The sequence below is a fragment of the Podarcis erhardii genome (genome assembly GCF_964252035.2).
Source record: "Podarcis erhardii genome assembly, chromosome: 1".
Taxonomy (NCBI): Eukaryota; Metazoa; Chordata; class Lepidosauria; order Squamata; family Lacertidae; genus Podarcis; species Podarcis erhardii.
This window is the reverse complement of record NC_138497.1, coordinates 94,384,120-94,398,146: the sequence shown is the minus strand read 5'-3', so window position 1 is coordinate 94,398,146 and position 14,027 is coordinate 94,384,120. Positions and strand designations below refer to the sequence as shown.

The following is a 14,027-nucleotide window of genomic DNA, read 5'->3' as shown; positions in this document are numbered from 1 at the left end:
GGGAAAGAACATCTGAGAATAAACATGCTTCTTATGGTCTGGATCATATGCTAAGTACCAGCCATGCTAACAGTAGTGGTGAGCTGGTTGCTCACTGGCACATAAGTTTTCTTAGTTCAGATGCATTGAGATAATGATATTGACACGGGATTGCTGTGGAATAACTGAGAAATTCCTCCCACAAGAAAAGAAAAGAAAAACCAGGATGCATGCCAACATTAAGTATTTCCAGAAGGTCTGCAGACAGTATGTAGGCTGATAAATATTTTCTGTCCTTAGTGTGCTTATTCCAGTAGAGTATGAGGCATCCACCCTGCCCTTCCTTCCCTTTAACTCCCACCACTACACAAACTTATTAGCATTTCTTGAATATTTCCAATACCTTCCCTTGTTTTGAAAAACTATGCTGGCTGTGGGTTGCATCACCTCAATATCTAATACAGTTAAACGCTATGCTTTTTCGTATGATTAAATAACCCTATCTTACTTTGCTGTCCAACAGAGACACAATCAAGAACTGAAGTTATCTGTCCTTCTCTCAGGTAAGGAATTAATCTGAATAGCAAAGCCTGAGACTATCTTTCCTGCAGATCCCAATGTGAGTTAATCAGGCCATCACTGTGGTGGGGGATGCACACTACGTGAACCGCCTCCTATTGCTCAGCAATGAATGCAACACAGTTGACCTAATTGAATCATGGCATTTAGACTTCAACCACAAGAAGATTGCAATTTCTCTCTATGGATTAATTTCATTTGCACCTGTGGAATCCTAGAGGCCCTGGGTTTTTTCTTCTCTGCATGCTGGAAGGGAAAAAACAAAAACCAACCAAGCTAAACAAACCAAGTTTTTCTATGGAAGTTGGATGACAGAAGCTCCTAGTATGATTGCTACCTCCCAGTCCCCTGATTTCTACCAAATGTGTGTGCTGCTCAGCAGATTATGACTTTGTAGACTGATTGGTTCTATCCTGAACTGAAAACCTCATGTCATTTTTTCCTTACTGGTTTCTAGTTGCAAGCCTGAAAGAAACCAAAATCCAATTGACTACCACCATCTATGTAAGGTTAATAATCTCTAAGAAATAGAAAGCTGAAGCCTGGTTTATGAAACCACAGTATCCGCCTAACCAATTAGGAAATCTCTTTAGCCAGGGGAGGAGAGCACTTGAGTTTATCCCTTGTTCCTGCTACAATAAATCATACTTTTCTAGAGTGGCAGTAGTGCCATTGCTGTGCCTCAGTGGGCTTTTCTGGAACAATGCACATTCAGATCTGACTGCCTCTCAGAACCACCATCTCCTGTGCTTGGTGCTGGCCATTGGATTGAGGAAGAGAAAAAACAGCAGCAACCCGTCACCTATTGGAGCTGAGCAACCACTCCACTCCCAGCTCACTGCTGCACCATCAGCACCACCTGCTCAGAACAGAAGGGACGTCTCTGGCAATTCATATTACATATTGACACCTAACTAATATATTGACCTCCCTGCCCATCATGGCTAAAATACATTTTTAGATAATTATACTATCCATCACTTCATGGCTGGGGCTATACTTCTGTGAATAAGCTTCTGCCACAGCTAGCCTACTACAGCTAGCATATACACCAGTTCCCTCAGCAGCTCACTTATTGCTTCCTTTCCTATATCTCCTTTTCTATCTTCTCACAAATAAACTCCTGACTAAAACTCCTGAGTTGGTTACCCCTTCTCAAAACATCAACCAGTTCTGGTAGAAAGCCTGATGGAAAGAAGCAAAGCTTAACTTGGGGTGCCTTACATCTACTTGTATATATCCAAAGCAGATCAGTTTTCTTCAGAACAGCCAGAGGTGAGTTATTCTTGGCTCTCGTACTGCTTGCTACTTCCAACAATTAGTTCAGTGATTTTGCTTTACAAGTCACATAAAATACATTTGCTAGCAACTTGAGGTTTATATCCCCGATTAATTCCTCATGTTGCTAATTGCAGAAGCATATATATTTGGCTACAATGTTGCCGTGTGATTTCACAGTAATATTCAAGAAGAAGAAGAAAACTACCCCTTACCTTTTCTGCATCTTGCTCAAAAAGTCGAAGTTGAAAACACTGGTCTAGTTTCAGTTTCCGGACATGCCACATCTGATGCAAGTGTTGCCGAGTTGAATGCAGCTTGTCCAAAAGGCTGGTGATCTTTGGCACAAGGCTTTGGAAATCTGCACTGCCAGGAATGCAGTTCCTACCAGAAAAACCATCACTGCACCGTATGCATTGTAATAACCTCTGGCCCTCACGATCCAATTCTTCTACTGGAGCTTTAATTACTTTCTTCTTGAGCTGCGTGTGTTCATCTATTAGTCTTCTTGAGCCCTCCACATCCACTGGAAATTCCTTCCTAGCCAACATTTCCTGAAGGTCCTCTAGCCTGGATAACAAATGGATGGCACTGTTGAAAAACTCTTCCAATGAAACTCTCAACTCTATCCATTCATCATGATTGTAATCCAAGGATCCTTCAAATTCCTCTGTTAGTTGGGAGGGATCCACCAGTTTTGCTAGGCCTTCAACAGAGACCATGCTTGTCTAAGGGCATAAAAAAATATTGAAATGTGTTATCAGTGAAAGAATGAGAAATGTTGCAATACTGGGATCTAAACATTATAATTATCTAGCTATTTGTCATGGGAAGGTAGGTCGGAGGAGGGAAAGGACATTGACGGCCAGGACGGGTAAGAATTTCCCCCACCATCCACAACTCAGAGATGTCATGGCAGCATTTAGAGAATAACAACTGTAATAACACAACTGTAATTCCATTAATTCCCCACAGAATTCTTGCATAAACATTTTGCAATGCTTCCCGTGACAGTTCTATACAGCAAGTGTCTCTTACTTTCCATTTCACTGTTCGAGATCTTGAGGTATGTCTGGTTGAGGTAATCTACTGTTCAGTGTCGTTGCTGAGTATAAAGCATTAAGTACTCATGTGCAAAGACCATGAATATTTCACTTGTGGGTGGTAACATGCAGCTAATGTATCAAACTCTGCACAACATGATACTGGTTTATACAAAGATGAGCTTGCTGGGATTTTAGTTGAACTGCAGACATTCTTGTGGAAGCATGCATTCAGGACACAAGATGTGATTTTGCTGAAGGAAGCCCACTGAGCTGGAATCTGAAGCCAGATTTCTCATATCCAACATCAATGTTCCAGCCAATGGCACCACACATCGGGTTTTTATGAAAAGGATACTGAGTTAATGGGCTTTTTTTTTAACTTATACATTTCACTGGGGGCGGGGAGCCTTTTAAAGAGCACCGGGGACTACATTTACTTCATAATCACTGCACAAACTTTAAGAACTTGTGCTTTCGTTTGATTCTACTTTCAGCAGCAAACCTTTCTTGAATCACTGGTTCTTTTTAATCTAAAGTGATCATTAGAAAGTTCTTTTTTTGGAAGGTGGGGAATAATGTTTCCACAACATATCCCTTCAAACTAAAGAGTGTATTTTGTATCACTGTAAATACAACTCTTCCCCATTACCTTTAGCTATTCTGGCTTGAATGTTCTCCTAAGTGGATATGTGATATCACACCGGATTCTGCTATTTGAATTATACAGCCATTATATAGGTTTCAGGCGTGTGACTGGAAGCAGGTGCTCTACTCTGCCAAAATACACATCTCACTGCTCCTTATTTTCTTTCAGATTATTCCAACTGGCTTTTCCCACAGGCGATCACACAGGCTTCCATATGGCTGCTATTTTTCAACCCTTTTAAAATATGATTAAGCCAAATTAATGTAAAAATTAAATGCCACTGAGGTATTTGCAGAAGAACTTGCCATGGATAAAAAGAACTACCTATGAGTCATAATGAAAAAAAGTTAAACTACTACTTTATATAAAACTTACAATGTGCTTTCCAAGCTTTATCTTCTTCGTTCTATCAACAATCCTGGTATGTACTTATTATTCCCATTTAACAGATAAGTTAGGCCATGAGATAAGAATTTGTTGCATATGGCCACCCAGTAAGTTTATGGCTAAAGAAGTGTTTGCACTGAAGTTTGCCATGCTTTAGGTCTAGAACAAGGCGCTGGGAGAAACTGACTACCACTCAATAAACAGTACCACTGTAATTTATGTGGTCTTTGTTGGGTGAGGACACAAATGAATTTGTGGCAGTAAAAATTAACTTGGAATAAAAAAACAGGAAATCCTGGAATAGATGGTCATTTACATTATTAGTTTTGGAAATGAAGGTAAGGGCCTGGCCATGTATCCTAGAACACTGTTTGATGACTTTCCAGTTTTTTTGGAATGATTCTTGGAGAGTGTGCAAATAGTTATCCCTACCCAAAATGCTACATTTAAAATAACTATACCTCACCATTCCTTCTAAACTCACTAAACAGTCATACCTCAGGTTACAGATGCTTCAGGTTGTGCACCGCACAGAACCCGGAAGTACTGGAACAGGTTACTTCCGGGTTTCGGCGTTTGTGCATGCACAGAAGCGCTACATCACACTTTGCGCATGCGCAGAAGCGGCTAATCGCAACCCACGGGTGCGCAGACGCAGCGCTGCAGGTTGTGAATGCTGTGGGTTGTGAACGTGCCTCCCGCACAGATCATGTGTGCGACCTGAGCGTCCACTGTACTGCACTTTAGCTCTAGTTTTTTTTAAAAGCCCCACAATTTAAAAATATTGTCTTTTGAAATTCCTATTTGTACAGTTTATTTCTCCCTGCTATCCACCAAAGCATACAGAATTGTGACATGTGCTTGTTAAGTCTTCAGCCAACAAAAGTTCCAGAACTGGCAACCTGAGGCACATCTGGCAAGAACTCAGTCTGAGCACCATTGTTCTGATACAACTGGCACTGACACTACTAAGCTTTCAGCAGCAGGTCCTAGTTATTTTTCCAGGTTTTCGGTGAAATTTCATGTCAGTATTGGATTATTCTGCATTGTAATTTGGTTGCAGTTTGACCTGCCTTTTTCTCCTGTTGTTTTATGTACATGTATTTCTTTTTTAATTATTAGTAGGCATTGAATGACAATTTATAAAGAAGAACAGAGGCGTTTTTGGTTTTTTTAATCACCTAGCTCTTGCTACAGAAGTTAAAGCACTGCAGGGAGGCTACTTATGAAGGCCAGAACAGAATGTGCCACTTTGGGAGCTTTACTGTAGGCATCTGATTCCAATGCAATGAGAACATGGAATATATCAAAGCAAACTGTGCAGCTGGGGCATTTCCAAGAATTAGACTAGGTGATTCACTTCACATCACTACTTTAGAAAATAACAATTCCATCTCCCAACGCTGATCACAGATATTGCACTTTGTTAGAATTTTCAGGTCTGTACCACTGACCTTTACTGACATCCATTGCCAAATAAGGAGAAGATGCATTAGAGCAATTGGAAATAATACAATATATCTGTATAAGGTCATATTGTAGGATGCTTAAACTGATGTATATTATAATTTGATGCTTTTTAAAAGGTTGAAATCTTTAAAAGGAGGTAGGTTCTCTTGCCCCAAAAGAGTGTGTGTGTGTTTCTTTGTGGCTGATTAGCTGCTCTCCCTGTGCAAAGGTCAGAGGGGGCAGGGTTTCTGTTGAGGCAGGTGATTAGCTGTGGGAGGAGCGGCGTGCGCAGTTGGATCCATCTTTTAGATTTAGGGGAGCTAGTCTCAAACGTTTGTTGGGGGAGACCTAGGTTTTTTTGGGGGGGAGTTATTTGTCCTGTCTTCACGCTTTTTATGATGGAGGACCGCTGTAGCCACCCCCAACGACACGTTCTCAAGATGGAGGGTGAGGGAACAGCTGCAGTCGCCTGCGGTTCCTGCGCAATGTTTGCCATCTTGCCAAAGGTTGCAGGCAGCTTTACCTGCAGCAATTGCATGTTGATTGCCCTCTTAGAAGACAAAGTCCAGCAACTGGAGGAACGTGTAGCTACGCTCCAAAGAATTAGAGAGCTGGAGCTCTTCTTGGAAGCAACAGAGCACACCGTCTCCACCAAGGAGGAGACAGGGGACTCCCCTGAGAAGGAGGCTAGTTCACCAACACAGGAGCCAGATATATGGAGAAACGTGACTCAAAGAAGTAGGAGGCCCAGGGTTCGCTCTGATTGTTTAGAAATACACAATCGCTTTGAGGTCCTCTCCCCTAGCATGGAAAACGAAGAGCAGACTCCATTTGAGGATCTCTCCCTCATTACAGTCGATCAGGTATATGAAGACGAGCAGCAAAGTCAGTCCTCAGGGAATGTGCAGGCGACCTTGGAACGGACAGCTCACGGAAGAACCCCGACCAAACCTAAGAGGAGGCGTGTAGTGGTGATAGGGGATTCCCTACTGAGGGGAACAGAAGCAGTGATCTGTGGGCCTGACAAGATGTCTTGGGAAGTGTGCTGTCTCCCCGGGGCTAAGATCCAAGATGTAACTGAACGACTGCAAGGAATCATAAAACCCACTGACAAATACCCCTTCCTCTTGGTTCATGTGGGAACCAATGACACTGCAAGCAATAGCCTCCAGAAGATCAAAAGAGACTACGAGGCTCTGGGCAGGAAATTGAAGCAATTAAATGCACAAATTGTCATCTCATCTGTCCTCCCAGTTGAACAACGTGGCCCAGGGAGAGAGGGAAAAATAGTGGAAGTGAACAGCTGGCTTCGCAAATGGTGTAAACAGGAATGGTTTGGATTCTTAGATCACGGATTGCAGTTTCTTGAAGATGGACTTCTGGCAAGCGATGGGCTGCACCTCACAACGGTTGGGAGGAATGTTTTTGCCAAAAATCTCAGAAACCTCATCAGGAGGGCTTTAAACTAACTAATGTGGGGGAGGGAGACAGTGCTCCTGAAGGTAGGAGTCTATCAACTGATGAAGATGATCATCCAAATGTCATAGACCAAATGGAGCAAACAGCACGCAGACCTAGTGGTGGGAGGAAAAAATCCTTAAATAAGAGACACAGGGGAATGATTAATGGACTTCAATGTCTGTACACTAATGCACAAAGCATGGGAAATAAACAAGATGAGCTTGAGCTCTTGGTACAGCAAACTAAATATGACATAATAGGCATCACTGAAACCTGGTGGGATAAGTCCCATGATTGGAATGTAATAATGGAGGGATACAATCTATTTCAGAGAAACAGACCAGACAAGAAAGGAGGAGGAGTGGCGTTATATGTCAGGGATGTGTATACCTGTGAAGAGATCCAAGATTTAGAACCTCAAAGCCAAACTGAGAGCATTTGGGTCAAAATTAAGGGAGAGAAGAATAACAGTGAACTCATTGTGGGAGTTTACTATAGATCCCCAAGCCAAACGGAGGACATAGATGATGCCTTCCTGGAACAGATGGCCAAGCATGCAAAAGGAAGGGAGGTAGTAGTAATGGGGGACTTCAATTACCCGGATATTTGTTGGATGTCAAACTCAGCCAAGAGCATAAGGTCAAACAGATTCCTCACTGGCCTTGCAGACAACTTCATTGTCCAGAAAGTGGGAGAAGCAACAAGAGGAACAGCCATTTTAGATCTGGTCCTAACCAATGTTGATGACCTGGTTAGTGGGGTAGAAGTGGAAGGATCATTAGGCGCGAGTGATCATGTTCTTCTGAAGTTTACTATACAGCGGAAAGGAGCAGCCAAGCACACTAGGACTCAATTTCTTGACTTTATGAAAGCTGACTTCATAAAACTTAGGGAAGTGCTGGGTGAGATCCCATGGACAGTAATACTAAAAGGAAAGGGAGTTCATGATGGCTGGGAGTTTGTTAAGAGGGAGATAGTAAAAGCACAACTTCAGGCAATACCAATGAGACGGAAACATGGAAGGTGCCTAAAGAAGCCACGGTGGCTATCTAAAGAACTTTTAACTGAGTTAAGATTAAAAAAGGATGTGTACAAAAAATGGAAAAGGGGGGAAACCACCAAAGAGGAATTCAAACAAATAGCCAGCACGTGTAGACACAAAGTCAGAAAAGCTAAAGCACAGAATGAACTCAGGCTTGCTAGAGAGGTTAAAAGCAACAAAAAAGGCTTTTATGGGTATGTTCGTAGCAAAAGGAAGAACAAAGAAACAGTGGGGTCACTCAGAGGAGGAGATGGTGAAATGCAAACAGGGGACACAGAAAGGGCTGAACTCCTCAATGCCTTCTTTGCCTCAGTCTTCTCCGATAAAGAAAACAATGCCCGACCTGAAGAATTTGGAGCAAATGATTCAGCAGAGGAAACACAGCCCAGAATAACTAAGGAGATAGTACAAGAATACTTGGCTAGTTTAGATGTATTCAAGTCTCCAGGGCCAGATGAACTGCATCCAAGAGTATTAAAAGAACTGGCAGATGTGATCTCAGAACCACTGGCAGTCATCTTTGAGAATTCCTGGAGAACAGGCGAAGTCCTGGCAGACTGGAGGAGGGTAAATGTTGTCCCTATTTTCAAAAAGGGGAAAAGAGAGGACCCAAATAATTACCGCCCAGTCAGTCTGACATCAATACCAGGGAAGATTCTGGAGCAGATCATTAAGCAAACAGTCTGTGAGCACCTAGAAAGGAATGCTGTGATCACCAATAGTCAGCATGGATTTCTGAAAAATAAGTCATGTCAGACTAACCTGATCTCGTTTTTTGACAGAATTACAAGCCTGGTAGATGAAGGGAACACAGTGGATGTAGCCTACCTTGATTTCAGCAAGGCATTTGACAAGGTGCCCCATGATATTCTTGTAAAGAAGCTGGTAAAATGCGGTCTTGACTATGCTACCACTCAGTGGATTTGTAACTGGCTGACTGACCGAACCCAAAGGGTGCTCATCAAGGGTTCCTCTTCATCCTGGAGAAGAGTGACTAGTGGGGTGCCACAGGGTTCTGTCTTGGGCCCGGTCTTATTCAACATCTTTATCAACGACTTGGATGATGGACTCAAGGGCATCCTGATCAAATTTGCAGATGACACCAAACTGGGAGGGGTGACTAACACCCCAGAGGACAGGATCACACTTCAAAACGACCTTGACAGATTAGAGAACTGGGCCAAAACAAACAAGATGAATTTTAACAGGGAGAAATGTAAAGTATTGCACTTGGGCAAAAAAAATGAGAGGCACAAATACAAGATGGGTGACACCTGGCTTGAGAGCAGTACATGTGAAAAGGATCTAGGAGTCTTGGTTGACCACAAACTTGACATGAGCCAACAGTGTGACGCGGCAGCTAAAAAAGCCAATGCAATTCTGGGCTGCATCAATAGGAGTATAGCATCTAGATCAAGGGAAGTAATAGTGCCACTGTATTCTGCTCTGGTCAGACCTCACCTGGAGTACTGTGTCCAGTTCTGGGCACCACAGTTCAAGAAGGACACTGACAAACTGGAACGTGTCCAGAGGAGGGCAACAAAAATGGTCAAAGGCCTGGAAACGATGCCTTATGAGGAACGGCTAAGGGAGCTGGGCATGTTTAGCCTGGAGAAGAGGAGGTTAAGGGGTGATATGATAGCCATGTTCAAATATATAAAAGGATGTCACATAGAGGAGGGAGAAAGGTTGTTTTCTGCTGCTCCAGAGAAGCGGACACGGAGCAATGGTTCCAAACTACAAGAAAGAAGATTCCACCTAAACATTAGGAAGAACTTCCTGACAGTAAGAGCTGTTCGACAGTGGAATTTGCTGCCAAGGAGTGTGGTGGAGTCTCCTTCTTTGGAGGTCTTTAAGCAGAGGCTTGACAACCATATGTCAGGAGTGCTCTGATGGTGTTTCCTGCTTGGCAGGGGGCTGGACTCGATGGCCTTTGTGGTCTCCTCCAACTCTATGATTCTATGAAAAGGAGTCTCCCCTGCACCCACACCAATTCCAGCTTGTAAATATGGTGACTTTCACCTGGACAGGAAAAGTTCAAACTTGATTGACAAACTAGTTGATAACTCTTAAGAATAAGATGTGATAGCTATAAATTTTAAACATTGCTTCTGTGCAGTGCAATACTAATTTTATATACATATTTTTTGTGGCAGCAGTCAATGGTGCTCTTAGGGCTGGGCTCTGGGCAGAGGTCTAGGGGCCCTATAACCCCTAACCTTAGGTGTGGGCAAAAAACACTTTGGCTCGCCACTCACTCACCAGCTCTGGATTGAGCCTATGCTGAATGCCTGGGCTGCTATCAGCGTCTCAGCAAAACTGTGCCTCTTTGATTTTAAAGTACAAGCAAAGAAGGGAAATGCACTTTAAAATCCAAGCCATGTAGCACTAAGGGGCAGCTTTGGGGAGAGACCATGATAAAAAAACAACACCCCGAAAAAACATAAGATGAGCACGGCTGTATCAAACAAAAGGCTCATCTAGTCCAACATTCTATTCTCACAGTGATCTTCAGGAAGCCAACAACAAGGACCTGGGCAACCACCATCTAGACAGATAGCTGGCATTTAGAACAAGGAAATGAGAGGAAATGGGAAGTGAACTACAGTGCATGATTAAGTAGCATAGTTCCCTTCCCACATTCTCTCAGGTCCACTTTCTACCTGTTGACTAAGTAAGGAAACAGACACCCTCAAACCAATGTCATGACACATTCATTTTCCACCTTAGTATCTAAGGTGAAGAAAGGGGAAGATATTATGAGATCACCGGGGTGTGGGTGTGGGTGACACTTTAGCATGTACATAAGATAGTGACCCTGTTCAAACATCATGGTAAACCACTAAGGTATACATTTATTGGCTGTTTGTCTCCTTTCTGCTAGGATGAAGGAAAAACACATTATGCTCAGACCAGAGATCATGGCTTCTTTCACTTCCAACAGATCACCATCTGCAGCCAAGTTTTGTTCTTGGTTTAATGAGCATGGTTTCTTGAGAGTGGAATAAACTATGACGCCTAGTTTGGATGGAACCCTGAGCCAGGGTGGTGGCTTATTTTCTCCGCTGATTTAGAAGGAGGCAACCAGTTCAGACAAGTGTGTCCATGGTAAATAATTAGCCATGGCGTACTCCACAACACAGGAACCAGGTCAATACTCCATTGTATTGTATTTACAATTATGGAGCCAGTCAGATACATATTAAGACAGTAGACCTTTCAAAAACGCACCTCAAGCTTTTATGGTCTCTCATCTTGAACAGTAACCCTTTAAAGTTTTAAGGTGACGATTACATTTAGCATAAAATATGTCAATGCAGGTCAAAGATTCCCCACTTGGTTTTAAAATCCACTTCAAAAATATTCTTTCCTGTCACAATCGGCCTTTTCGGGACAAAGATGTGACAGGAGGCCTTTTTGTTTAAAGCACTCTGAAGATGCATTTATTATTCAGATAGGTTCTCTCGGGAGAACTAGAGATGAATAGGAATACATTATCAAACTTCATCAGGAAGGGAGAAGGGATGTGCAAAGCAAGGTAACAGCCTATCAGCTGTCATATTTCTCTCTCTTAGATGCAACCAATCAAAATCACAGCCTGCTCATTCAATCTTTTCAGGAGAAAAGAAAAATAATTTGCAAAAGTACTACTGAATTAATGACAAGGAGGTTTATTGGGTCATCCCTCTCGTTGACAGCAAGCTCCTGAATCTGCATTAGTCAATCAAGTGTCAGCTTTGCTCTTTTTAGCTTACCTACAACTTGTGACTGACTGTACCCACAAGGGAAAATACAAAAGTAAACCTTACTATTGTTAGGGTTGTTCAATTGTCAAAAAAGCCAGCTAAGGAGCAGATTATTTGCAGGAGCAGTAACTATTGTAGCATGAACATCCCTCCCCTCTAAACTTGAGGGCATTATCTTTTTTAAAGTTAACACTGACTGTGAATTTTTCAATTAATCAATATGTAGATTGAATTGCCTAGATATATGTGATCTTTACTCAAATTGAAACTCTTCAGACATTACAGAAGGCTCTCAATCTTACCTCAAAGATAAATTTGGAACTTCCAAAATTTGTCTTCTGCTTCTGCCAGAAGTTATCAGGCTTGATTATCAGGGCAACATGAATTTCTGCAGGGAAGGCCTCCTGAAGAGTCTTCAATAGGGGCTTGATCAGGTCCCACTTAGACCCCCTCATATCAATGATGACAGTAAACCCTCGTTTGCAGACATCTTCACTGTAGGGATAAAACATGGGATAAATAATGTGCCTTCAGGAGCACAGGGTATATGACACACAGAAATGTGAAGATGCAATCACACACAAGTGTCACGACACTTGGCTTGCTTCTTTTCTGATCCAGGTGTGTCAGTCCAGGTGGTCCTCCTACTAAAGATCTCCACTTAGTGTTATCATATTATTTACTTGAGAATTTTGTTCCTTTCCTCAGTTGTTGCCATTATGTATGTTTCTTTGACTGTGCAATCATTAACTTTCAAACGAACCCTGTGACATAGTTTATTATAATTCCCAATATAAAGCATAGATTAACTGGTTTGTCCAAGATCACACAACAAATCCTTGACTCAGATAGCATTTGATCCTAATACTTTTTTCCAAAAAAGTCCATAAATATACAGTGGTACCTCAGGTTAAGTACTTAATTCGTTCCGGAGGTCCGTTCTTAACCTGAAACTGTTCTTAACCTGAAGCACCACTTTAGCTAATGGGGCCTCCTGCTTCTGCCACGCCCAGAAACTGCCCAGAAAACTTTGGTTATAGGGAGACATATAAAGTATATTATAAAGAAATAAACAAAAATACTGTAAACATTGCCTGGAGAAAAGACTTTTGAACCAGGTCACAGAAAGGCTCATATCTCACAACCCATTTTTCTCAAATAAGCATTTTAAAGTATTTTTGTGTTTACATTTTGTTTATATTTTGTTATGTCAGTAAGTGTGCTCAGTAGACTGAAATAAATCCAATAACAGCTACTTGGTTCTTGAGGATGTGGAATTAGGTAACTATGGAAAAACTCACATTAAATTTATCTTTCTACAGAATTGGCCAAACCTGATGCTTTCCCAGATAAGTAGGTGAGGGTGGGCTGGATGCATAGAAAACAAATATGTTATGCAACCTCCTGTAAAAGAGGCTGTTTAACTGTTATAATTGTCAATACTGTATCTTTGCTGTATTGTCTTTGGTGTATGATTAATTTGTTTATAAATGATATACAACTTTCTATATTTTTGAATTTTGAATTACATGTGATATCCACCAAAAGCATATGAGTACTCCCATTGTCATGGACAAGAGTTGTCAAGCTTTCTTTAGGAGGGTAAGACCAAAGTTGTCAAGCTTTTTTTTAGTGATGTTAGCGCAAGGACTTCTGGCTGTGCAATGAAATTTTCCCTTCCTCTCCTCTCCTTGTCTCTTGCCCTTCTTGGGTTCCCTCTTTCTTTTCTGTTTATAAACACTTAGAAATAAAACCTGGCTGAGGATATCTCAGTCCCTGTAAGTTGGCACCTGGGCACTTGAATCATCTAGGCTAGGCTCTAGACCAGAGCTTTCCAAATTGTGTGTCGCGATATGTTAGTGTGTCAGCTGCAGTATGTAGGTGTGTCACATGAATGCTCTTATAATGAGTTAGTTTAGCTGCTGGTTTGCTAGTAAAGCTGAATTGCTGTGTCACAAGATGATGCATGTCTAAAAACTGTGTCACAACATGAAAAATTTGGAAAGCTCTGCTCTAGACTCAAGTCTAAAGCCTGCAAGGGGGCAGGACAAAAAGAAGATGCGGAGGTTGCATGAGGAGAGTCCATGGGCCTTCAGTGCCACACAACTAGAACAGGGGTAACCTGTGGCCAACCAGATGTTGTTGGACACCAACTCCCATCAACCCCAGTTAGCATGTCCAAAGGTTAGGGACTACAGGAGGTGTAGTCCACCAATGTCTGGAGGACGAAAAGTGAGCTACCACTAGAAGTTTTCCTGACATGGCAAGTTGTTACTGTGCAGTCAGCAATATGTTTTCCATTAGTGTAGTAGCTCATGTCACAGCAGCTTCACTGCAGCTGAAAACCTTATTTACTTACATATCCAAACAGTGACTTACAAAGTCACATCCTATGAATATGCAAAAGCACAAAT

The 14,027-nt window shown here is 42.0% G+C and overlaps 1 protein-coding gene across 16 annotated transcripts in view; it reads right to left on the bottom strand.

The window, feature by feature from the left end:
- KALRN (kalirin RhoGEF kinase) overlaps window positions 1–14,027 on the bottom strand; it is a 510,268-nt gene that overhangs the window by 252,324 nt on the left and 243,917 nt on the right. For all 16 annotated transcript variants that reach the window (XR_014158556.1, XR_014158557.1, XM_081869922.1 and 13 more), the window contains 2 exons: window positions 11,916–12,108; window positions 2,052–2,564 (listed from right to left, as the gene is read on the bottom strand). Coding sequence is in view for 14 of the 16 variants with exons in the window: in XM_081869922.1 (XP_081726048.1) it covers window positions 2,052–2,564; window positions 11,916–12,108 (706 nt within the window). In the remaining 2 variants the exon portion in view is untranslated. The remainder of the gene's footprint in view (window positions 1–2,051; window positions 2,565–11,915; window positions 12,109–14,027) is intronic.